We start from the raw sequence: 27,149 nt of genomic DNA on the forward strand, positions 1-27,149 counted from the left end.
ATCGTAGCAGGGAAGAAGCTGTTCTTGAGTCGGTTGGTATGTGACCTCGGACTTTTGTACTTGTGTACAGGATTCTCCCATAAATAACGAACTAATATATTTCAGTGATTTTCTCCCAGAGTTTATTTTCATGTTCATTTAGAGATATGGTTATTGCTGGCTAGGCCAGCATTTATTGCCCATCGCTGAGTAGGGGGTGGGCGGGGGGGCGAGATAAGCCAGTATATCTAAAACCATGCTCCATAAACACTGCATTCCAGGCTAGGACAGCAGGATGAAAACAAAGAACAAGTTACCATGGCGATTATCAAATAGCAAGATATGGGGACATATTATGATAATGAAGGATTGGTTTTCTATTGGATAAGAAAGGGCAAAATGCTATGATTGGTGGACATGCATGTCAGTGAAAGATATGAAAAGTCTCTTGTTCCTGATTTGCTGTAATTGGCTATAACTGCTGAGCTGTTTCTCTGTAACCTCAGAACTGCCCCGGTTAATCTGATTTGGCCGTAGAGAGTTCTCTTTGTGCACAAGTAATTAAAGACCGAGAGACCGGAACTGGTGGTTCACCGAATTCTCTTGTGAAGCCCCAAGATGGTGGTCGCGCCTCCAATTTAATGGGCCCAAAGCTCTGACCCTCCTCCCCTACACCTCACCACCCCTCTACCTCACTTTCCTCCTTTAAATCACTGCTGAAAAACCACCTTTAGAAAGGAAAGAAGTGTTGTTACAGTTGTGTAAGGCGTTGGTGAGACCACAGCTGGAGGATTGTGTCCAGTTTTGGTACCCTTACTTGAGGAAGAATGTGGTGGCACTGGAGGTCATCACCAGAGTGATTCCAGAGGTGAAAGGGCTGTTGTACGAGGAGCGGTTGAATAGTTTGGGGTTGTACTCACTGGACTTCAGAAGAATGAGGAGGGATCTGTAGGGCGTTAACGAGAGTGCACATGAAGTACTTTTCACAGTTTTTGTTCTCTGTATTGAAGAGAGGGAGTGTTTCCCTTGGAGGGAATGCAATGGTTGACTAGACTGACCAGTTTTTCTTTCCGAACCTGACTGTATCTCCCACTGACCAGACTAAAGCAGAGTTCCTGAGGTCCATTCCTAACACCCAACATATTGGTAATCTTGGGGATCATTATTTCCCATTTACGTTCTATTTCAGTAATATACACGTTTCTATGTAATGGCAGTGTGCACAGCATGGTGCCACAGTGGTTAGCGCTACTGCCTCACAGCACCAGGGACCCGGGTTCAATTCTAGCCTTGGATGACTGTGTGCGGAGTCTGCATGTTCTCCTTGTCTCGGCGTGGGTTTCCTCTGGGTGCTCTGGTTTCCTCCCACAGTCTAAAAGGCATGCAGGCTAGGTGGATTGGTCATGGTAAATGATGTGTGTGGGTAGTGGGTGGGGTGGATAAGGGGGACAGTGATGTGTGTGGGTAGTGGGTGGGGTGGATAAGGGGGACAGTGATGTGTGTGGGTAGTGGGGGGGGGGGTGGATAAGGGGGACAGTGATGTGTGTGAGTAATGGGGGGGTGGATAAGGGGGACAGTGATGTGTGTGGGTAGTGGGGGGGTGGATAAGGGGGACAGTGATGTGTGTGGGTAGTGGGGGGGTGGATAAGGGGGACAGTGATGTGTGTGGGTAGTGGGGGGGGTGGATAAGGGGGACAGTGATGTGTGTGGGTAGTTGGGGGGTGGATAAGGGGGACAGTGATGTGTGTGGGTAGTGGGGGGGGATGGATAAGGGGGACAGTGATGTGTGTGGGTAGTGGGGGGGGTGGATAAGGGGGACAGTGATGTGTGTGGGTAGTGGGTGGGGTGGATAAGGGGGACAGTGATATGTGTGGGTAGTTGGGGGGGTGGATAAGGGGGACAGTGATGTGTGTGGGTAGTGGGGGGGTGGATAAGGGGGACAGTGATGTGTGTGGGTAGTGGGGGGGGTGGATAAGGGGGACAGTGATGTGTGTGGGCAGTGGGGGGGGTGGATAAGGGGGACAGTGATGTGTGTGGGTAGTGGGGGGGTGGATAAGGGGGACAGTGATGTGTGTGGGTAGTGGGGGGGTGGATAAGGGGGACAGTGATGTGTGTGGGTAGTGGGGGGGGTGGATAAGGGGGACAGTGATGTGTGTGGGTAGTGGGGGGGGGGGTGGATAAGGGGGACAGTGATGTGTGTGGGCAGTGGGGGGGGTGGATAAGGGGGACAGTGATGTGTGTGGGTAGTGGGGGGGGGTGGATAAGGGGGACAGTGATGTGTGTGGGTAGTGGGGGGGGTGGATAAGGGGGACAGTGATGTGTGTGGGTAGTTGGGGGGGGTGGATAAGGGGGACAGTGATGTGTGTGGGTAGTGGGGGGGGTGGATAAGGGGGACAGTGATGTGTGTGGGCAGTGGGGGGGGTGGATAAGGGGGACAGTGATGTGTGTGGGTAGTGGGGGGGGTGGATAAGGGGGACAGTGATGTGTGTGGGTAGTGGGGGGGGTGGATAAGGGGGACAGTGATGTGTGTGGGTAGTGGGGGGGTGGATAAGGGGGACAGTGATGTGTGTGGGTAGTGGGGGGGGTGGATAAGGGGGACAGTGATGTGTGTGGGTAGTGGGGGGGGTGGATAAGGGGGACAGTGATATGTGTGGGTAGTGGGGGGGGTGGATAAGGGGGACAGTGATGTGTGTGGGTAGTGGGGGGGGGGGTGGATAAGGGGGACAGTGATGTGTGTGGGGGGCCATCGCTCCCTCTTTTCACTCCCGAGCCGCTTTCTCCAGCTTTCTGTGGCCCGGGAGCGATCTGACACGGGTGCGCTTTTTCAGATATTTTTCCCACTGCGCATGCTCCAATCGTTTCGGCCGCACTGAGCCTCGCCCACAGCGCGAGCGGGGCTGGAGATGACGGCGAGAGTATTGGGGAGCGTCTGGAAGCAGGTTTCCGAGTCGGATCTGCATTACGCTCAGATTCAGCACTTAGACTGAAAATGGTAAAATCGGGCCCTTTATGTCATTCAGAATTATGTGATCACCTTCACCAGTTTCATTAGAGAGTTGTTTGCTCTGAGCAAGCAGCCACTTGAGACTCTTCATACACGCGATCCTATTCTCTTTCTTTCTAATGTCTAGAGGCTGAATTTCCCTTTGATGTCCCTCTTGAAGGAACACACCAGTCGAAGTGGGTGTACCGTTTGACAGGAAGCTTCAAGATAGAATTTGTAACTTTCCCACAAATGATTTACAAATTGCAGTCAAATAAAAACTATTTTCTTTTTGTTAACATTTGAAACTTAGAACCTCGGAGCAGGAGTAGGCTGTTCAGCTCTTCGAACCTATTCCGCCGTTCAGTATAAGCATGACTGTTCCTCTATCTCAACACCATATTCCAGTACTCTCCAAATGCCCCTTGACGTCTTTATTGACTAAAAAAAACCATCTATTTCCTGCCTATTTGTATTTAGGGATTTGGCCCCAACAGCTTTCTGTGATGGAGAATTCCACATGTACCCTCTGATGAAGAGTTTCTCCTCACCTCCATCCTAAATGGTCTAACCCGTATCGTACTAGGTGCACCCCAACCAGGAGAAACATCACCCCTGTATCCGGAACAACACGGTGGCGCAGTGGTTCACACTGATGTCTCACAGCGCCAGGGACCCAGGCTTGATTCCCGGCTTGGGTCACTGTCTGTGTGGAGTTTGTACATTCTCCCTGTGTCTGCGTGGGTTTCCTCCGGGTTTTCTTCCACAGTCTGAAAGACGTGCTGGTTAGGATACATTCGCCGTGCTAAATTCTCCCTCAGTGTACCCGAGCAGGCGCCGGAATGTGGCGACCAGGGGATTTTCACAGTAACTTCATTGCCTTGTTAATGTAAGCCGATTTGTGACACTAATAAATAAACTGTAAAGCCCAATGCGAATTTTATACGTTTCAATTAGATGATCATTGTTCTAAACTCGAAGGAAAAGAGGTCCAGTCAGCCCAATCTGCACGTTCTCCCACGCAGACACGGGGAGAATGTGCAGACTCCGCACAGACAGCCACCAAGGCTGGAATTGATCCTGGGACATTAGCGCTGTGAGACAGCAGTGCTAACCACTGCATCACCAGGCTGCCTAAACTGTTCGGTCACTTCATTGGATAGTCATTACAAAGGGGAGTGGTCTATACAAGTAAAAGATTGGGAGGCACAGTGACACAGTGGTTAGCACTGCTGCCTCACAGCGCCAAGGACCTGGATCCAATTCTGGCCTCTGTATGGAGTTTGCACATTCTCCCCGTGTCTGCGTGGGTTTCCTCCGGGTGCTCCGGTTTCCTCCCACACGCCAAAGATGTGCGGGTTAGGTGGATTGGCTGTGCTAAATTGATCCTAGGTTCAGGGGGATTAGCAGGGTAAGTATGTGGGGTTATGGGGATAGGGCTTGGGTGGGATTGTGGTGGGTGCAGACTCGATGGGCCAAATGGCCTCCTTCTGCACCGTAGGGATTCTGTGATTATAATGGAGGCACTGACACAAAAGCAAAATACTGGATGCTGGAAATCTGGAATAAAAACAGAAAATGTTTGAAAACACTCGCCGGGTCTGGAGAGAGAAACAGAGTTAACAGTTTGGGTTGGTGACCTTTCATCAGAATTGGGAAGAGTGTTAGGTTTTGCTCCAGTGAAAGGAAACCTAACAAAAGTGGTGGCCTGTGATCGGGTGGAGGGCAGGGGCGATTCTCTCTCTCTCCACAGATGCTACCAGATCTCCTGGGACATCTCCAAAACTTTCTGTTTTTCGTTAAGTTGTACGGCATCATGGTCAGGCCACACTTAAGTCTTGTATATGGTTTTAAAGTTAATTTATTAGTCATAAGTAAGGTTTACATTAACACTGCAGTGAAGTTACTGTGAAATTTGCCACAGTCCGGCGCCTGTTTGGGTCAATGCACCCAACCAGTATGTCTTTCAGAATATGGGAGGAAACCCGTGCGGACACGGGGAGAATGTGCAGACTCTGCACAGTTACCCATGCCAGGAATTGAACCTGGGTCCCTGGCGCTGTGAGGCAGCAATGCCAACCACTATGCCACCCGCCTTTTATCCTCCATATGAAGGAAGGGTATTTTTTTCGGAGGGAGTGCAGGCAGGTTCACTGCTCTGATTCCTGGGATGAGGCAATCGTCCTATGAAGGGTGACTTGGCTTGTCTTCCCCGGAGTTTAGAAGAATGAGAGCTGATCTCATTGAGCCAAAAAGGGGCTCAACAGGGTTGGAGGATGCTTCTTCTGGCTGGGGAATCTAAGACTAGGAGTCACAGCCTCAGTCCAAAGATGAATGGGTTGGGTGGCTTGGCCATGCTAAATTTCCCCTTCATGCCTCACGATGTGTAAGGTTAGGGGGATTAGCGGAGTAAGAATGTAGACTTATGGGGATAGGGTCTGGGTAAGAAGCTCTTTAGGAGAGTCAGTGCAAACTCGATGGGCTGAATGGCCTTCCCCTGCACTGTAGGGATTCTATGATTCTATTCTATGATTCTGATAGAGGGTCGGCCATTTTGGACTGAGGTGGGGATCAATTTCTTCACTTGTGAATCTTCAAAATGCTCTAGGCCAGAGAGCTGTGTCTGCTGAGTCACTGGGAGTATTGGTGACTGAGGCTGATAGTTTTTGGGTACTAACAGAATTAAGGGATGTGGGAATATTTGATTTGATTTATTATTGTCACATGTATTAGTATGCAGTGAAAAGTGTTGTTTCTTGCGAGCTATGAAGACAAAGCGTGCTGTTCATAGAGAAGGAAATGAGAAAGTGCAGAATGTAGTGTCATAGCTAGGGTGTAGAGAAAGATCAACTTAATGTGAGGTAGGTCCATTCAGAAGTCTGATGGCAGCAGGGAAGAAGCTGTTCTTGAGTTGGTTGGTACGTGACTTTTGTATCTTTTTCCTGACGGAAGACGGTGGAAGAGAGAATGTCCGGGGTGTGTGGGGGTCCTTAATTATGTTGGCTGCTTTTCTGAGGCAGCAGGAAATGCAGACAGTGTCAATGGATGGGAGGCTGGTTTGAGTGATGGATTGGGCTACATTCACGGCTCTTTGTAGTTCCTTGTGGTCTTGGGCAGAGCAGGAGCCCATACCCAAGCTGTGATACTTTCTATGATGCATCCATAAAAGTTGGTGGGAGCCTTCGCTAACATGCCAAATTTCCTTAGTTTTCTGAGAAAATAGAGGCATTGGCGGGCTTTCTTAACTATAATTTGGAGATGCTGGCGTTAGACTGGGGTGGGCACAGTAAGAAGTCTCACAACACCAGGTTAAAGTCCAACAGGTTTATTTGGTGGTCCAAGATTTTGGAGCTCACGCTACCAAAGAAACATGTTGGACTTTGACCTGGCGTTGTGAGACTTCTTACTGTCTCTTAACTATAGTGTCTTAACTAATAGTCGGGGAAGATGGAACTGAGGGCGAAAATCGGCCAACTTGACTGGTGGGGTCGGGCTGGAAGGGTGGGATAATCTACTCCTGCCCCTATCCCTTATGAATCAAGCATATTGAAGTGTAACGGGGGTCTCAGTTAGACCCAGAACAGCTACGGGGAGCCGGTTTCCTTCACCCAGTAACACTAGCGAGCCAGTTGGATTTTTACAATTATCCTGCGGCATCCTCATCACTTCTGCTCACATCAGCTTTTCCATTTCCTTCAGCTGAATTGAAATTCTTCTGCTGCTAACTGTGAGATTTGATTGCGCCTTCTCCGATTACTATTCCAGCGACATAACGATTGCACTGCCTCACCCTGTAGTTGATAGTTCCGCAAGGCAGATTTTCGATGCGCTATCATTAAAGTGAAGACTGGACAGAAATCTTTCATCACAGAACAAAGAGGAAGCTGCTACTGCTGATGTTCATCACTTGCTTTGTAGTCTGTCCTTCTATCTATCTCCAACGACACCAACCCCCTGTCGCGTACCCCAGTACGTCCAGTTCTGGAAGCTGTGTGTTTTCCTGCACTTACAATGCACCAATTCTTCCCAATCTCCCAAGACGCTCACATTGATTCTCCACGACGCACCACCATGTTTGTGTCCCCCCCGCCTCTCCTTCCCTCCCTTAACCCTGCTCCCACCGCCACCCTCATTCCGCAATCCCCAACCCCACCTGGTACAAATGTGCCTTGAACAGAAGAATTAGGGTGCGGCGCGGTGGGTTAGCACCGCTGCCTCACAGCGCCAGGGACCCCGGTTCAATCCGCTGCTTGAGTCACTTCACTGGGTGTGGAGTCCGCACGTTCTCCCCGTGTCTGCGTGGGTTTCCTCCAGGCGCTCCAGTTTCCTCCCGCACTCCAAAGATCTGCTGGTGAGGTGCATTGGCCACGCTAAATTGCTCGTTAGTGTCAGGGGATTAGCTGAGGTAAATATGCGGGTTTACGGGAATAGGGCCTGGCTGGGATTGTGGTTGTGCAGACTCGATGGGCTGAATGGCCTCCTTCTGCACTGCAGAGACTCTATGGTTCTAGGAGCAGGAGCTGGGTGGGCATTTAGCCCCTCAAGCCTGCTGTGCCATTCAGTGAGGCTGACCTTCCACCTCAGATCCATTCACTCACCCCCTCCCCATATCGCACACAGTGGTATACAGTGGTTAGCACTGCTGCCTCACAGCACCGGGGACTTGGGTTCGATTCCAGCCTCAGGTCACTGTCTGCATTTGCGCATCCTCCTCCGATTTCCTCCCACAGTCCAAAAGATGTGCGGGTTACGGTGCATTGGCCGTGCTAAATTCTCCCTCAGTGTACCCGAACAGGCGCCGGACTGTGGCGACTAGGGGATTTTCACAGTAACTTCATTGCAGGGTTAATGTAAGCCTACTTGTTGCACCTTATTCATTGAGAGATCGCAACTCTTATCTGACTCACCCTTAAATATATTAAACGCTGCAGCAGCCACAGTAACTTGGGGTTTGGCCTCTAGGCCGAGGTGGCCCATCTAGAGACTGGTTTTAAAATCAGCTGAACTTTGGCCAACATTTTGACTGCTCACTGCAAGATTTTACCAACTTCCCTTAAGACAGGGGGACCACTGCTTGCAAACCAGTCTGACTGGCTCGTTAATTGCCTGGTCAAAGGGAGCACTGCTGCCGGGGCCTGAATGATGTTGACTCAGAACCACCAGACACAATCGTACCCCTGAGAATCGCAAACTCCAAGACTGCTCCCTCTACGGGTCGCCAACCCTCCAGGATATTCCTGGAGTTTTCAGGATATGGAGATTAAAGATTAATCTCCCAGACCGTGCCAGAAACAACACTGAAGGAAGTTGGGGAGGGGGTGGGGGGAAGAGGGCAGGTGTTTCAAATAAAATGGTGCTATTGTTTTCACTTTCTCTGAATGCTTTTCGAGCAGCACAGTGGTTAGCACCGCTGCCTCACGATGGCAGTTCGATTCCCGGCTCGGGTCACTGTCTGTGTGGAGTTTGCACATTCTCCTCGTGCCTGCGTGGGTTTCCTCCGGGCGCTCCGGTTTCCTCCCACAGTCCAAAAGATGTGCGGGTTAGGTGCTAAATTGTCCCTTAGTGTCGGGGGGAACTAACTAAGCGAAATATGTAGGGTTATGGAGATATGGCCTGGACCTTGCTAAATTGCCCCTTCGTGTCCCAAATGTGTAGATTAGTGGGGTACATGCATGGGGTATGGGGAGGGTGGAGCTGGGTAAGCTGCTATGTTGAGAGTTGGTACAGATTCGATGGGCCAAATGGTCTCCCTCTGCACTGTGGGGATTCTATTCTGTGATGTTTTTGTTCAGTTGTTATTGGAGATTGGACATGGGGAAGAAAAGGCTGATTCTGACAGCGAAGGGCCATCTGATCGGCTCTGGAAAGTCTCCAAACTCCCTGACTGTCTGTGTGAATTTAATGGTGTTGGGTGGTCATTGGTGGGCGTGTAGTACTGAGGTGATCAGAGGTTAACCAGGCAGCATCCAGGAATATATCCAACTGGGGTTGAACATAAGAACTGGGGTAACCACAGTAAGCAGTCTCACAACACCAGGTTAAAGTCCAACAAGTTTATTTGATAGTAAACCCACAAGCTTTCGGGGTTTGCCCCTTCGTCAGGTGAGTGGAGAGCTCTGATCTCAGACAGAACACATAAAGGCACACACAGTTTACAGAATACTGATTAGAATGCGAGTCTTTACAGCTAATCAATTCTTAAAGGTGCAGACAATGTGAGTGGAGATAGCATTAAGCACAGGTTAAAGAGATATGTATTGCCTCCAGACAGGACAGCTAGTGAGATGTTGCAAACCCAGGCAAGTCACGGGGGTTACAAATAGTGTGACTTGAACCCAAGATCCCGGTTGAGGCCGTCCTCATGTGTGCGGAGCTTGGGTCTCAGTTTCTGCTCAACGATTCTGATGTGAAGGCCACCTCGGAGAACGCTTACCCGAAGATCAGAGGCCGAATGCCCACGGTGTTGTGAGACTTCTTACTGTGTTTACCCCAGTCCAACGCTGGCAGCTCCACCTCATAAGCAGGAGTAGGCCATCTGGCAAGGTGGCCTGCTCAGCCCTTCAACGAGATAATGGCTGATCTTTTCGTGAACTCAGCTCCACTTATCCGCTCACCAAAACCCTTAATTACCGTTCAAAAATGTATCTATCCTTGCCTTAAAAGCATTCAGTGAGGTAGCCTTCACTGGGCAGGGAATTCCACAGACTCACAACCCCTTTTGTGAAGAAGTTCCTCCTCAACTCAGTTGGCGGCGACCTCTCACATGGTGTCCCCCCCCCCCACTGCCTCTCCGCCCCCGTCTCACAAACTGCAAAGAAAGATTGACTTCCCCCTCCTCTTTTTCTCTCTCAGCGCCGGGGAAAGTTTAATGCATAAATGGGCACGGCAGGGAAGGAATGGGTTGTCAGCAATACAAAACCGCGAGCACAAGTTGCTCCGCCGTGCCTTCTGTGTTTTCGTTCTGAACCTGCTCAGCTCAGCAGTTGGCTCCGTGCCTTTGACAGGCTAGGCTGGAACCACCAGCGCTCGGGGGGGACCCCCCCCCCCCCCCTCCCCACCACCACCACCACCATCCCCACCACCCCTCCCGATAACGAAATTAGACCAGGGGGAAGATTTTTCTTCTGCCCTATTGACAAATGAGTTCCCGGGTCTCGTCCATTAAAACCCGCGTCCGGGCGCAAATCCGCCCGAGTTTTGCGCGGGCGATGAAGTTGTCACGGGAGGCGTCAGCCGTAATTAAAGGTCGCCTTTGCCGCTCTTGTTTAATCCCGCAAAGGTGGGAGTCAAAACCGGCCCAGGCCTCCGGGTCTTCCGCCAAGATTAACGCCCCGGACACGGGCGAAAGCAATCCCGGGAATGAGAGGAAAGCCGTTGCGGGGGAGGTTAAAACAAAACGGTGCTTTAGTCTCAAGCTCCTGCGTTTAACAGTTTATTGGGGGGGTCAGGCCGGGTCAAGTCCGGCGGATGAGAATTATCTCATCGGGTAACGAGAGGGTCTGTTGAATTTCCAGCTGAGGTGTTGGGGGTAGCAGTGACGGGAGGTCGAGGGTCAACGGGTCTCCAGAAGCGCAGCCAATCTCAGCTGGGTAACCTTGCACGCTAATTTGTTGGATTGCAAAGCTGACGCAGCTCCCGTCTTTGGCAAAAAGAAAAAAAAAATGACACTATAGAGGCGAGGCGGGGAAAGAATTGGTTATCAGAGATGAGAAACTGTCATTGCCAACTGTTTTGTCATGTTTACTGTTTGCATTCACAACCCGCTGGGTGAGGTAATCCTTTACGCGCCGTCTCAGACTCTCTGCTCTGTTTTTCGACACAACCTGGCAAAGCCTCTTGGTGAGGGTCCCCGCAGGTTGACAGCTGAATGACGTCCGCGGGGAGGGCTGCAGCTCCGGTTCCCAACCCTCCGGAAATGGCCTGCAGGCTCCCTGGGCATCAAGGTGGCGCAGTCAATAGCACTGCCGCCTCACAGCGCCAGGGACCCGGGTTCGATTCCCGAGCTCGGGTCATAGAGCCTGAACATTCTCCCCGTGTCTGCGTGGGGTTTCCTCCAGGCGTTCCAGTTTCCTCTTACGGTCCGAAAGATGTGCGGGTTAGGGTGCATTGGCCATACTAAATTGCCCCTTAGTGTCAGGGAACTAGCAAGGTAAATACATGGCGATAGGGCCTGGGGGGATTGTTGTGTGTGCAGCTTGATGGGCTGAATGACCTCCTTCTGCACTATAAGGACTCAATGGCTTGTTGCCTATCTCATTGCCCTTGAGCTGAGTGTCTTGCTGGGCCAATTCAGAGGGGGCAGTTAAAAGTCTTGGTCTGTCGCCTGGGATGGAACATTTAAGTTATAAAGAGAGGTTGGGTAGGCTCGGGTTGTCTTCTCTGGAGAAGACTGAGGGGCGACCTGATTGAGACATTCAAGTTTATGAGGGGTATGGACAGAGTGGGTGGGGAGCCGCTGTTTCCCTTAATTGAAGGGTCAGCCACAAGGAGACACAAGTTAAAAGTGAGGGACGGTAGATTTAGGGGGAAGTCGAGGAAAAGTGTTTTCACCCAGAGGGTGGTGAGGGTCTGGGTTGCGCTGCCTGGGAGGGTGGTGGAGATGGGATGCCTCACATCCTTTAAAGATTACCTGGATGAGTACGAGGCACACCATAACATTCAAGACTATGGGCCAAGCGATGGCAAGTGGGATTAGGTAGGCAGGTCAGGGCCTTTCATGTGTCGGTACAGACTCGGTGGACTGAAGGACCTCTTCTGCACTGTGGTATTCTGTGATTCTGATTCTGTGAAAGTCAGCCATATTGATTTGATTTGTTTCATTACTGTCACATGTATCAGTATACAGTGAAAGTATTGTTTCTTGCGCGCTATACAGACAAAACATCCCTTTCATAGAGAAGGAAAGGAGAGAGTGCAGAATGTAGTGTTACAGTCATAGCTAGGGTGTAGATTAACTTAATGCAAGGTAGGTCCATTCAAAAGTCTGATGGCAGCAGGGAAGAAGCTGTTCTTGGTTGGTACATGATCTCAGACTTCCGTATCGTTTTCCTGGCGGAAGAAAGTGGAAGAGAGACTGTCCGGGCTGTGTGGGGTCCATAATCATGTTGGTTGCTTTGCCAAGGCAATGAGTAGCATTGACAGAGTCAGTGGATGGGAGGCTGGTTTGTGTGATGGATTGGGCTACGTTCATGACCTTTTGTAGTTCCTTGCGGTCTTGGGCAGAGCAGGAGCCCATACCGAGCTGTGATACAACCAGAAAGAATGCTTTCTACGGTGCATCTGTAAAAGTTGGTGGGAGTCATAGCTGACATGCCAAATTTCCTTAGCCTTCTGAGAAAGTTGGTGGGCTTTTTTTAACTGTAGTTAAGCATTGCTGTAGATCTGGAATCACAGGTAGACCAGACCTGGTAAGGATGGCAGATTTCCTTCCCTAAAGGGGACATTAGTGAACCAAATGGGTTAAGTGTGTGAATTGGCAGGAGGATTGCTGGCATCTATGCACTGTGTGTTACAGAGTGAAGTGTGTTTAGCAAAGTGTGACTCAGAACTCCGCAGCAGAACTCTTACAAAGCTGACTTTCTTGCTGTGTTGTGCTAATCGCTTCTGTAGTGAATGGTTTAAAAATGTCGCCTTGGTTTTGGGGGTGGAGCGGCTTTCAAACAATTAACAGTGAATTACGCAGCTTTATTCATGAATGAAGACAAAGGCGCAATTAAATTCTTTCTGGTCAAATAGAATGCAACCCTGCGCTTGTCTCTCTTAAACCAAGTTGCCCAGTGTTGCATGTGAGTAGAGTTTCCCTCACCCCCTGAAGGATTAAGGGCACCCTCCCTATAGTGACAACACCTGCCTGAAGGTTCAGTATCTTTGTGGGGTCCAGCTCTTCAATACGGAGCTCAGAGAAGTGAATTGCCCAGCTGTGACACCGGCCCGAGCTTCCCTGCTCTGGAGGACGGACAGTGGGCTGCAGGGTCGTCCTCTGGGGTCAGCTCAGTCTCTGCAGGTGGAATCATTGAACCAGGCTGTCATTTGTTTGGCAAATCAGATAAACTGTATCAAACAAACCAAGGGACAAAGTAAAAGGGTGTAATAACTCCACAGAGGTGAAAGTCCTGTCACCAAGTTATTTTATTTGCACCATTCATCTGTACACAGCCAGCTCTCCGGTTGTTCCCTGCTGAATGCAGGCTGGGCGTCTGACACACCTGCTTTAAATAGGGAGCATGAGGCTCCCGGATTTAACCTTCAGTTAGGAGTTCATACTCTTGCAAGCCAACCTCGTTAGCCTGGCTGAAGTCATCGCAAAGGGGCAGCCCCTTAAAAAGTAGGGGACATGCATTTGGGGTGTAGGAGACAGTGGAGGTGGGGGTAACTGCCTGAAACATGAAACAAAGCAAAAAGGAAACTTAGAAGATCCAAGTAAGATGTGATTAAAGAGATCATTAATACACTCCTGTGAAGCCCAGTGAGTGTGGAAGGCCTCAACGACACCTATGGACACCACATGCTCCCTTGCCAGGCTGCTAATGTATTGTAGATACATTATCTAAGGATGGCATGGTGTCACAGTGGTTAGCACTGCTACCTCACAGCACCAGGGAACCTGGTTCAATTCCAGCCTCAGGTGATTGTCTAAGTGGAGTTTGCACATTCTCCCCTTGTTTGTGTGGGCAATTCAGTCCTCTACTAAGGGGCAACTTTGGCTATGCTAAGTTGTCCCTTAGTGTCAGGGGGGACTAGCTCGGGTAAATGCATGGGGTTATGAGGATAGGGCCTGGTTGGGATTGCGATCGGTGCAGTCTTGATGGGCCAAATGGCCTCTTTCTGCACAGTAGGGATTCTATGATTAATGTAGCTGCGATAGAGTGGCAATCGGGTCAGATGACCCTCAGTGTCACCCGCTGCCTGGATCTGTTTATGGTGAGCTTGGCCACACTGGGCTGCCCTGGTGAAGGAGAGGTGTATTGATTAGTGTCACAAGTAGGTTTACATTAACACCGCAATGAAGTTACTGTGAAAATTCCCAAGTTGTCACACTCGGGCGCTTATTCGGATACACTGAGGGAAAATTTAACATGGCCAATGCACCCTAACCAGCACGTCTTTTGGACTGTGGGAAGAAATCGGGCACCCGAAGGAAACCCATGCAGACATGGGGAGAACGTGCAGACTCCACACAGACAGTGACCCAAGCTGGGAATCGAACCCAAGCCCTGGCGCTGTGAGGCAGCAGTGCTAACCACCCTGAGTATGTGGATTGGATTACAGAGCTGGTTAAGTTGCCATGTAGAGAACCATTGTTTGGAGTGAAGGGGCTCACAGCTGTCCAATGCGATAAAATTTTCTATATTATACATTGTTAGTCTTACGTATCCACTGTACAAGACGGGCTCCCTCTAGCACCCATTGGGTGGCGACCCTGTGTTTGGTGCCAACTCACTTTGGCATTGTTTATTTAAAAATAAAATTCATTCATGGGACTTGGGCATTGCTGGCGAGGATTTAATACCCATCCCTAACTGCCCTCTAGAATGTGGTAGGTGAGTTGTCTTCTTGCACTGCTGCAGTCCATGTGGTGCAGGTACATCCACTGTGCTGTTAGGGAGGGAGTTTCAGGATTTTGACCCAGTGACAGTGAAGGAATGGCGATATATTTCTAGGACAGGACGGTGAGTGATTTGGAGGGGAATCTCCAGGCGGTAGTGTTCTCATGGATCTGTTGCCCTTGTCCTTCTAGATGGTACAGCCATGGGTTTAGAAGATGCTGCCTTAGGAACCTTAGTGCCACTGTACATCAGTGGCATTAGACAAAGAGTCGCCCACAGCTCTGTTTGTTCTACTTTGCAGATAGGGAGATACCTGAATGAGTCGTGGATAATGAGCTGTCAATAATGGGGCCAGAACATTTCTGCTGTCTGGCGCCAACCGTCATGGCCTTGGGCTTTCCTGATTGTAAATGAAGTGTTCTCATAGACTTAGGGAGGCATTTTCCAGCCACGCTCAACCCCAAGACTGGAATATCCCACCTGAGGTCAACGGATCTTTGCACGGTCCACCTCCCTGCCCACTACAATTCCCATGGAGGGCAGGACAGGAAAATTTGATTTGATTTGATTTATTATTGTCACACGTATTAACACACAGTGAAAAGTATTGTTTCTTGTGCTCTATAGAGACAAAGCATACCGTTCATAGAGAAGGAAAGGAGAGAGTGCAGAATGTAGTGTTACAGTCATAGCTAGGGTGTAGAGAAAGATTGACTTAATGTGAGGCAGGTCCATTCAAAAGTTTGCCACCAGCAGGGAAGAAGCTGTTCTTGAGTCGCTTGGTACGTGACCTCAGCCTTTTGTATCTTTTTCGTGACGGAAGAAGGTGGAAGAGAGAATGTCGGGGTGCCTGGGGTCCTTAATTATGCTGACTGCTTTCCCGTGGCAGTGGGGAATGTAGACAGAGTCAACGGGTGGGAGGCTGCTTTGCGTGATGGATTGGGCTACATTCACAACCTTTTTATAGTTTCTTGCGGTCTTGGGCAGAGCAGGAGCCCATACCAAGCTGTGATACAACCAGAAAGAATGCTTTCTATGGTGCATCTGTAAAAGTTGGTGAGAGTTGTAGCTTAGTCTTCTGGGAAAGTAGTGGCATTGGTGGGCTTTCTTAACTATAGTGTCAGCACATTCTGCCCTTTTTGTTTGGACCTCTCTCTCAACATTTGTTAACTAAGCATCACTGGAACTGTGTAACACTTAGTTTTCTCTGTTTGTTCTCCCTCTCCTATAGCTCACCTGTACAAGTGCACCGCTCTGCGGGAGAGCTGCGGACTGTGTCTAAAGGCTGATCCAAAGTTTGAGTGTGGCTGGTGTGTACTGGAGAAGAAGTGCATGCTGCGGCAGGACTGCCAGGCTCCAGCTAGTAACTGGATGCACCAGCGCAGCGCAAACAGCAGATGCACTGACCCCAAGATCACCAAGGTACGTCGTGTAGCTATCTTCAACTTTACAAGAAAATTAACCGGCCTTGTGTTGTGGACTCAGCTGAAATCCGAGTCTTCAATAAACATCACCCCAAAAAAAGCAGATTAGCTGGTCTTTGTCGCTGTGCTGCCTGTGGGTGCTTGCTTTGTGCAAACTGGCTATTGCGTTTCTTACATTTCTACGGTGAATGCACCTCAAAAGCATTTCATTGGCCTTTGAGACGTCCAACAGTTGTGAAAGGCACGGTGGCACAGCGGTTAGCGCTGCTGCTTCATAGTGCCAGGGACCCCAGTTCGATTCCTGGTTTGGTTTTCAAATTCCTCTCGTGTCTGCATGGGAGGGGGTGGTACTCTGATTTCCTCCTGCAATCTGAAAGTGTGCAGGTTGGGTAGATTGGCCATGCTAAATTGTCCTCAGTGACCCATGATGTGTAGGTTAGGTGGAGTGGCCATGCTAAATTGTCCTTAGTGACACAAGGTGTGTAGGTTAGATGGATTGGCCATGCTAAATTGTCCTTAGTGACACAAGGTGTGTAGGTTAGGTGGATTGGCCATGCTAAATTGTCCTTAGTGACACAAGGTGTGTAGGTTAGATGGATTGGCCATGTTAAATGCCTGGGTTGCAGAGATAGGGCACAGATAGACAGGCCTGGATACGATCCTCTTTTGGAGTATCAGTGCAGACTCAATGGGCTGAATGGCCTCCTTGTGCCTTCTGGATTTTATGATTTTGTCATTTTCTGTGAACGAAGCAGTTTTTTAATTGATTCTGTAACACCGCAAACTGAACACAGCAATGATTATGCTAATTGTAATGAAAGATTTATTTCCCCGTCTGTGCCACTCATTCCCTTCCTTCCCTGTGGATGGAGTGTTTTCTATTAAAAGTACTGGACGGCATCTTTTAAAATTTTCCCTTCTGTCAATGAACGGTCCTCGATGGTAAAGTTTTAAATTTCAGCCTTGTTTTTGAAGTTTTTTTTTCCCCAGTCTTTGAGTTGAAGGATGTTGGAACTCGCGATGAGAGTTTGGGGGCATTGTGGATTGGAAAAGAGCAACATTGACAGCTACACAAATTCAGTTACCCGAGGGGAGAGTCCGTTCTTGGGAGAGTTCTATGACTTTTTAAAAGCAAAGGAATGGTTGCCCCCCGGAAACTAATTATCTAGCAAGCAGAATTTCTGCTTCTGTACTTTCCATCAGAGGCCTTGGGGCGTGATACTTTATTTTCTCGCTGTCTCTGCTTCCACTTGTTCTGTTGTTGGCAGAACATATTCAGCTTGTCGGCTGATGTTGTGCAGAAGGACCATCTGGTGCAGAGACCTGGGGGAGTGTCCACGTTCCGCAGGTCTGGAGAGTGCATTCCCCACGCACCCTTCCGTTGCCCCCTGGTGATACCAGCAAGCTCCTCTCTGGTTGAGGTTTGCAGGGGCGCCAGATGCTGGCAACGCCCGCTCTCTGCCATCTTCAAAGGGACATCTGGCGCTTGCCACGCTTGGCAAATTTACAGGGAGCGGGAATGCCTTGGCTCACCTTTCTCGATGGACCTCTGACTCTTGTGAGCAGATTCACATAGAATTGTTGCAGCGCAGAAAGAGGCCATTCGGCCCATCGGGCCTGCAGCGACATTCCACCCAAGCCCTATCTCCGTGGCCCCATGTATTTACCCAGCTAATCCCCCTACCTTAGCCATTTTGGGACATTAAGGGACAATTTATTCCGCAGGTGGAGGTCCACCTTGTTGTCAAACGAGGGGCATGCACACGATGGGTCGTGCGTGGGCTGCTCTTGGAGGTTCCGGGAGTGGCCTAGTACTTCGTGTCGGTGTGTGTGCTTGATCCTGGACCGGTAGACGGGCGCCGCAACAGCTCGGTGACTAGCACTGCTGGCTGTGCAGATACATGGATTTGGGCCTGTGTCTGTGGGAGTTTGCGCATTCTCCTTGTGGTTGCGTGGGTTTCCTCCGGGCGCTCCGGTTTCCTCCCACACCCCAAAGATGTGCTCTTAGGCTGATTGGTTTTACCAAATTGACACTATTTTCCCCTGAATCTGGCTAAGTTAGGGGTTTCCATTCGTAGACACGCAGGGTAGAATAGGTGTAGGGTGATGCGGCGGCGCGGGCTCGTTGGGCCGAAGGGCCTGTTTCCCGTGCTGGGTTGTTCTTTGTTCTTTGTAATTTAGCATGGCCAATCCACTCAACCTGCACTTAGAGTCATAGAGGTTTACCGCATGGAAATGGGCCCTTCGGCCCAATTTGTACGTACTGTCCAATTTTTACCATTAAGCTAGTCCCAATTGTTTGCATTTGGCCCAGATCCCTCTATACCCATCTTACACATGTAACTGTCCAACTGCTTTACAAAAGACAAAATTGTATATGCCTTTACTACTACTTCTGGTAGATTATTCCAGACACTCACCACCCTCTGTGTGAAAAAAACCACTCCTCTAGACCATTTTGTATCTCTCCCCTCTCACCTTAAACCTATGCCCTCTAGTTTTAGACTCCCTTACCTTTGGACTGTCACCTTATCTATGCCCCTCATTATTTTATAGACCTCTGGACATTTTTGGGAGGAAACTGGAGCACCCAGAGGAAATCTGCGCAGACACTAATCGCTGCCACCGTGTTGTTCCTCCTGTTTGCTTTTTTTTGCAAACCTGAACAATACGGTCTTTGACAGATCTCGTGTATGAGAATCCAGATGAAGGGAAGAGAAGTCCTCACAGGGAATGGAGGTCCTTTGAGAGATTTACCAGAATTGTTCCAGGGATTAGAGGTTGAGATGTATAGAATTCTTCGGGGCCTTGATGAGGTAGATGCTGAGAGATGCACATGTATACATCCTGCCCAGGATGTGCAGGTTAGGTTGATTGGCCATGCAGAATGACCCCTTAGTGTACCCTTAGTGGGATTAGCAGAGGGAATACATGGGGCTATGGGGATAGTGTCTGGGTGGGATTGTTTTTGGTGCAGACTTGATGGGCCAAATAGCCTCTTTCTACTCTATGGGGATTAACAAAGATTAAAACAATTACAGCACAGGAACAGGCTCTCCAAGCTTGCTCCCACTATGATTCTATGATAAACTCATCCCCCTCTTCAAAAATGCTGCTCATATGTTTACCTGAGAGAAAGAAAACACAGCATCACCGGTGGCGCAGTGGTTAGCACTGCTGCCTCACAGCTCCAGGGACCCGGGTTCAGTTCCAGCCTCGGGTCACCGTCTGTGCGGAGACTGCACATTCTCCCCGTGTCTGCGTGGGTTTTCTCTGGGTGCTCCAATTTCCTCCCACAGTCTGAAAGATGTGCTGGTTAAGTGCATTGGCCATGCTAAATTCCCCCTCAGCGTACCTGAACAGGTGGCGGCTCGGGGATTTTCACAGTAACTTCATTGCAGTGTTAATGTCAGCCTGCTTGTGACGCTAATAAATAAACTTCAAACCCTCGCTGTAACATAGAAACCCTACAGCACAGAAAGAGGCCATTCAGCCCATTGAGTCTGCACTGACCACAATCCCACCCAGGCCCTACTGCCATATCCCTACATAGTTACCCGCTAATCCCTCTAGCCTACGCATCTCAGGACACTAAGGGGCAATTTAAGTACGGCCAATCAACCTAACCTGCACATCTTTGGAGTGTGGGGGGAAACCGGAGCACCCGGAGGAAACCCACGCAGACACGAGGAGAATGTGCAAACTCCACACGGACAGTGACCCGAGCCGGGAATCGCCCTAACATTCCATCTTAAAGCTGGAACTTCTGACAGCGCAGCACTCCCTCAGTATTACAGTGGAATGTTGGCCTGGATTTCAGCTTCAAGTAGGTCAAATCTCTCGCTTCCAATTTTCAGAAATCGGGGGTTTGCACAGTCTCTGTGAGTCACATTTTTCATCACAGAAATTGAAATTAAACATTGTTTCCAGAGTGTACACTAACTGGCTAAAAAAGATTCACAAATAATCACATTGCCATGTTCAAGACATGGAGCGGGACTTTCCGACTGAGCTGGCTCCAAGGCTGGAAATCCCTGCCTAAGATCAGCAGACATTTGCGTGGTACTCCCCCTCCCCCCACTCCCCCCCCCCTCCCCCCCCCCCCCCCCCCCCACCCCCCCCCCCGCTACAATTCCCGCGGGATGGGAAAATTTCACCCACGGGTCTGCAGAACTGGCCGGAGCGGACCACTTGTCACACAAACTTCACATTGATACATTGATGCTCTCGCGTTGTCCTCCCATCATACGTTTCTTCAGCCAGGGAGAGTGGTGAATCTGTGGAACTCTTGGCCGCAGAAGGCTGTGGAGGCCGGGTCATTGAGTGTCTCTAAGACAGAGATGGATAGGTACTTGATTAGTAAGGGGATCAGGGGTTATGGGGAAAAGGCGGGAGAATGGGGTTGAGGAAGCCATGATTGGGCGGTGAAGCAGATCTGATGGGCTGAATGGCCTAATTCTGCTCCTATGTCTTATGTCAGTGCTGAGAAAACAGGTAACTGCTTTAGCCGATGTTCAGGAATCGAGCATGGGTGGAAGTGGGGAAGGGTTAGCTTGCTTGCAAACGGCAATTTATCTCCCTCTCTTACTCCACCTCTTTCTTTCTCCAGATCTCTTTCTTGCTCCCTCGTTCTCTCTCGAGCCCTCGCCCCCTTCTCCTTGTCTACCCCTTCTTTCTCCCCTCTTGTGAGGCAGGGCCCGATTTCCGTTCCCCTGCTAACCGTTCCCGCGGCCGGGTATACGAAACGGGAAGGTGGCAGCCACGTCGGAGCACTGGACCAGCCTCATCTGCACCTCGCTGTAAACAATTTCAGCACTCCCCTATTGGGAGTTACCAATCTATTCTTCAACAGATGTACAGTTAAGTGGGACTTAAATGCATCCCATATATCCCGCTTATAATGCAAGCAGCCCTTGTCTTGTGGAGTTAGTGGCTCGCTATGTTGGCTCCAGTCTCCTCTCAGTGAGAGTTACAAGAGGCAGCACAATGCCTGACTCGCAGGATACAGCTGCATGTCGCATGAATACTTGGCGTTCAAAGCGATGTAAAATTACCTATAATTATACTATTATTGTTATTACGAGGCCGTTACAGCTCTACTCATCAGTCATAATATTTGTTTTGTCAAGCTACACCTGTCTTTCCATTATGAATAATTCTGCCTAATGAATCACGTTTCCATGCATCTCAGTAACCATGACACCTCAAGCAGACCAGAGTCATCTCGCTTGACAGGGTGAGCCACGCTGGATTGGTTACAGGGAGAGAGGGCCAGCCTACCCCGGGAATCATCCATCCCTGGTTTTGGCCTTTGCCACGTCCAAGCTGATTGTCAGAGCCTGCCAGATGAGGCAGATGTCCCTGTATTGGATGAGTGCTCCTTTGCGTGAGCAAGCCCGTGGGGGGAATCTTTGGGTCTGAATCCCAGGCCGGTTACAAGATGAAGCTTGTTACCTGATTAGCCACTTCTCTCCCCGGTCCCCAATCCGCTCTTGCCACATTTTCTAACTCTCCTTTTCATCCCACATTTATCTCTGTCATTCCTTATCTTTCTCTCACTTCCTGTCTCTCTCTCTCCCTCTCTGATCTAGGATTTAGAAGGGCTCACGATCAAATCTTGATTGTTTCCTGCTCTGTAACTTTTTTCTTTCTCAACAAAACATGTTTTTTATTGGCTCCAATTTGTGGAACATGAACTCTTCTTTTAACGCTTTCTATGGCCTGTGAGTCTGGCTGGCTACGACAGGACTCAGCCCATCCTATTTGGCCTTGAAAATCACCAAATCCCTTCAGTGCAGAAGGAGGCCATTCAGCCCATCGAGTCTGCACCAACTCTCTGACAGAGCATCTGACCCAGGTCCTATCACAGTAACCCCACATATTTACTCCACAAATCCCCCTGAACTGCGGAATCATAGAATCCAAGAGTGCAGACGGAGGCCATTCAGCTCAATGAGCCTGCACTGACCACAATCCCACCCTGGCCCTATCCCCACACATTTACCCTCGCTCGTCCCCCTGACACTAAGGGCCAATTTTGCATGGCCAATGCACCTAACCCACACACATTGGGCTGTGGGGGAGTGGGGAGCTGGAGCACCAGGAGGAAACCCATGCAGACACGGGGAGAACATGAAAACTCCACGCAGACAGTGACCCGAGGCCGGAGTTGAACCCGGGTCCCTGGCGCTGTGGGATACTCAGCGTCTCCGTTCATGCATTGGCATCAATTGGCACTTGATACTCCAACATTGCAGCATGGCCTCAGTGGCACCTTGAACTGTCAGTACCGCTGCCTCACAGCACCAGGGACCCCGGTTCAATTCCGACCTTGGGTGACTGTGTGGAGTTTGCACATTCTCCCCATGTCTGCGTGGGTTTCCTCCAGGTGCTACGGTTTCCTTCCACAGTCTGAAGATGTGCATGTTGGGTGGATTGACCATGCTAAAATTGCCCCTTACTGTCTTGGGATATGTAGGTTAGCGGGATTAGTGGGTAAATATGTAGGGATGCGGGGATAGAGCCTGGGTTTGATTGTTGTTGGTGCAGACACAATGGGCTGAATGGCCTCTTTCTGCACTGTAGGGTTTCAATAATAATAAAAAAAAGTACGTGGTGGGGTTACGGGGATAGGAGTTGGGTGGGATTGTTATTGGTGCAGACTCGATGGGCCGAATGGCTTCGTACTGTGCTGTAGGGATTCTGTGGTTCACCGAGTGGATGTCTGGGCGCTTGAAGCCTTTCCATTTGGACGATGCAAGAGGTTACATGGCAGTACCAAACACTTATGGTCACGGTCAGACCAGTCAGGGCTTGTATCTGCCCAGTGGAGGTACTGTGTGAGTTGATTAAAGATCGTGGGGGTGATTCTCCCATCCCGCTGCGCTGTGTTTTTAGCGCGATGGGCCGGGAGACTCCAGTAGCTGCGATTCACGTGATTCACATTGGGCATCGGGGCCTCCGCCCATCTCCCAGCACCTGATTCCTACAACCATCAGGTCCGCGGCGGACATCAGCGCGGAGCTGCCTAAAATATGCAGCAGGTAGTTTTAATTTAGTTTAAATCCTGTTAACGGGCCCAGGACTGACCACTCCCCACTGTGAGGAACTAGTGGCCCAAGAAGTGGGGTGCATTCGAGGTCCTCCAGAGGGTTGGGCGCTGTGGCGGGGTGCTCCCTAGGCATTGACACTTTGGCAGTGCCAGCTTGGGCCCTCGGCATTGTCCACGGGGCAAAGTGCAAATGCCCAGGAGGCATCTTGGCACTGACCATCGGGCATTGGGCAGTGCCAAGGGGTGGAGCTTGATCGGGGCAGGGCCTCTGTGGGGGGGGGGGGAGGGGGCGGTGGGGGGGCTGACTGTTGGGGGTCATGGGGTCCCGCTGCCTCTCTGCAGTCAGGATTGGTGGGGGAGGGAGAAAAGCAAGCGACTGGGACTGGCCATCGGGGTGGGTTGCTGTGCGGGTGGTGGTGTCAGTGCTTTGTGGGAACCAATATTAATGCAGGAAGGAATCAAATGCCGAAACTTGGGAGGTGAGAGAGGAGGAGGACAAGTGATTGTGGGCTTTTTTTTATTCATTCGCGGGACATGGGCTTTGCTGGCTGGCCAGCATTTATTGCCCATCCTCGTTTCCCTTGACCTGAGTGGCATGTTAGGCGATTTTCAAGTGCATTTGACAGTCAACCACATTACTGTGGCTCTAGAGTCACACCTCGCCCACACCAGGTAAGGACGGCAGATTTCCTTCCGTAAAGTGGCATTAGTGAACCAGATGGGTTTTCCCGACTGCCGACAAAGGTTTCATGGTCGTCAGTAGATTCTTAATTCCACATATTTTTATTGAATTCAAATTCAGGTTTTGGTCTCCTTACTTGAGAAAGGATAGACTGGCACTGGAGGGGGTGCAGAAAAGATTCGCTAGGTTGATTCCGGACTTGAGAGGGTTGGCTAATGAGGAGAGACTGAGTAGACGGGGACTTTACTCATTGGAATTTAGAAGAATGATGGAGGGGGGGGGATCTTATAGAAACATAGAAGATTATGAAGGGAATAGATAAGATAGAAGGAGGGACATTGTTTCCATTGGTGGGTGAAACCAGAACTAAGGGGCGTGGCCGAATGGCCTAATTCTGCTTATGAATTTATGAATGCCACAGCCCTAGGGTAGTAACTCAAGACCCAGAACATTTAGAAGGACAGAAGGCCACACAAAGGTAAAAATGCCCTTTTTCCACAGATTCACAACCCTTTGAGAGAAGTTGTTTCTCCTCAACTCTGTTTTAAATTTGCTACCCCTTATCCTACGAGGGAGCATCCGCTCCACATCTACTTTATCCATACCTTTTACCATCTTGTATATCTCAATTTAATCTCCCCCCATTCTTCTACATTCCAGAGAGTATCGGCCTAAACTGTTCTCTCTTCGTATGACAAACCCGTTATCTCTGGAATCAATCGAGTGAACCTCCTCTGAAGTGCCCCCAATGCCAGTACATCCACATACGTGCAGGAGCTGGAAGGACTGGCACTCTTGACTCTCCTCCCGATTCCACTGTCCACGAGAGGGGGATCGTTTCCTTAATGATGCAACATGGAGGTGCCACCCCCGCACGGGGAGAGTTATGCGAACGCCGCAGTTGCTAGCGTCCTCGGTCAAATGTTGACTTGTGTTTTTTTGAGTTCAGGCTCTCAACTCTGCGCCTTTCCATTCACAGTTGGTACCAGAGACTGGGCCCAAGGAGGGTGGAACCAGGCTGACGATTACAGGGGTGAATCTGGGCTTGACCTTCTCCGAAATCCGCAACGGGGTGCACATCGGACGGGTCCGTTGCATCCCGATTCAAGAGGAGTACATCAGCGCTGAGCAGTAAGTGTGTGGGATCGTGTTGCCACCGTACTGGCCCCTCAATCGGACTGAATAAGACCCAGCTTTGGAGGCTAGATGATGAACTTTACTGGGTTGTGCTAATTTCATAGAATCATAGAATCCCTACAGTGCAGAAAGAGGCCATTCAGCCCATTGATCCTGCACTGACAACAATTCAGGCCCCCTTCCCATAACTCTACGTATTTACCTTGCTAATCCCCCTGACACTAAGGGACAATTTAGCATGGCCCAATGCACCTAATCTACACATCTTTGGACACAAAGGGGCAACTTAGCATGGCCAATCCACCAAGTCTGCACATCTTTGGACTGTGGGTGGAAACCAGAGCACCTGGAGGAAACCCATGCAGACACAGGGAGAACATGCAAATTCCTCACAGACAGTGACCTGAGGCAAGAATTGAACCATGAAGCAGCCATACTAACCACTGTGTTTATCAGCTAACCTTCCCGCAGATTGTGCAAACTAGATCAGTAGGTTTTGGTATACTGGTAATGTTACTGGATTAGTAGTTCAGAGGCCCAGGTTAATGCTCTGGGACATGAGTTCAAATCCCACCCCAGCAGCTGGTGGAATTTAAATCCAATTGATGAATAAAATCTCGAATTGAAAGCTAGGGCAGAATTTTCCCATCCTACGTACCATGAACCCAGTGGAAATTTGTGATAGAAAATTTGACGGACTATGTAAAGGTCCGTTGAATTCAGGTGGATATTTTCGGTCTTGGGGCATGTGTGACTGGTAAACCCCACCTCTGGTCTGTTATAGTGACCATGACAACTATCATTGTAAAATCCCGCCTGGCTCATTAATGTCCCCCATCCTTACCCTGACCTATTGTGACTCCAGACTTGTGATTGACTCTTAACTGCCCCCTGAAATGGCTTAGTCAACCACCAAGTTCAAGGGCAGTTAGGGAAGGGTAATAAATGGTGGCCTTGCCATCGTCCCATCAAAGAATTTCAGGAAAACCAGTTGGCCAGGGATTGGCTGGAATGGAGTGAGAAGACATTCCCATTGCAGATCCCCCTTGTCCAGCAATCAGATAATTCCTTCAGGTCCCATTATTCAATCCAGGTACTGCAGCAGCTGGTGTATCACAGAACGGTCAACACAAGTCCTGGATTGCCAAGGACTCACAGTGTGAAGTAAATGCTTCGTAAGGGCACTCTCAACTGGAGCTTTGGCTGATGGTATTTTGATCTTTCTCCCAATTTGCCTAGTCCAAGGCACTTGACATACAGAGAGATCTGGAATCATAGAGTCATGTAGTGCAGAAAAGGCCCTTTGGCCCATTGAGTCTGTACCAATAGGTGAGCAACACTGACCTCCCACCTAATCCCATTTACCAGCCTTGGTCCTGAATGTTATGATGTGCCAAGTGCTCGTCCGGGTACTTTTTAAAGGATGTGAGGCATTCCCCCCTCCACCACTCTCCCAGACAGCACAATCCAGACCCTCACCACCCTCTGTGTAAAAATGGTTTCCCTCAAACCTTCCTAAACCTCCTGCCTCATCTTATGTCCCCTCATGACTGACCCTTCACCTAAGGGGAATAGCTGCTCCTTATCCACCCTGTCCATGTCTTTTATAATCTTGTGCATCTCAATCAGGTCACCCCTCTGTCTTCTCTGCTCCAATGAAAACACTCCAGGCCTCTCCATCCTCTCTTCATAACTTAGGTGTTCCATCCCCAACATTCTGGTGAATCTCCTCTGCACCCCATTGCATTCTCCCTCGAGTGTGGTGACCAGAACTGCACACAGAGTTCCACCTGTGGCCTCATCAAAGTCCAATCCAACTCCAACATGACTTCCCTGCTTTTGCAGTTTATGCTTTGATTGATGAAGGCGAGTGTCCCTAATGGAGGCTTGATGTCAAGGGGGGAAAGACAGAGGAAAGTAATGAATTAGAGAGAAGATTCGATGGCTCGTTTAGATTCAAAGAGTCATAGAGATTTACAGCACGGAAACAGGCCCTTCGGCCCAAGTTGTCCAAGTTGCCCTTTTTTTTAACCACTAAGCTATTCCAAATTGCCTGCATTTGGCCCATATCCCTCTTACCCAAGTAACTGTCTAAATGCTTTTTAAAAGACAAAATTTTACCCCCTTCTCCTACTACCTCTGGCAGCTTGTTCCAGACACTCACCACCTTCTGTGTGAAAAAGTTGCCCCTCTGGAACCCATTTGTATCTCTCCCCTCTCATCTTAAATCTTTTTTTCAAAAGTTGACTTATTAGTGTCACAAATAGGCTTACGTTAATACTGCAGTGAAGTTATTGTGAAAATCTCCTAGTTGCCACGCTCCAGCACCTGTTCGGGTACACTGAGG

General features: G+C 49.7%; 1 protein-coding gene across 2 annotated transcripts in view; it reads left to right on the forward strand.

Moving 5' to 3' along the window:
• LOC145363348 (plexin-A1-like) overlaps positions 1-27,149 on the forward strand; it is a 506,974-nt gene that overhangs the window by 382,221 nt on the left and 97,604 nt on the right. For both annotated transcript variants that reach the window (XM_080218652.1, XM_080218653.1), the window contains exons 12-13: positions 15,740-15,930; positions 24,645-24,796. In XM_080218652.1, coding sequence (XP_080074778.1) covers positions 15,740-15,930; positions 24,645-24,796 — 343 coding nt within the window. The remainder of the gene's footprint in view (positions 1-15,739; positions 15,931-24,644; positions 24,797-27,149) is intronic.

Source organism: Carcharhinus amblyrhynchos, chromosome 3 (genome assembly GCF_965287045.1).
Source record: "Carcharhinus amblyrhynchos chromosome 3, sCarAmb.v2.hapA, whole genome shotgun sequence".
NCBI classification, from domain to species: Eukaryota; Metazoa; Chordata; class Chondrichthyes; order Carcharhiniformes; family Carcharhinidae; genus Carcharhinus; species Carcharhinus amblyrhynchos.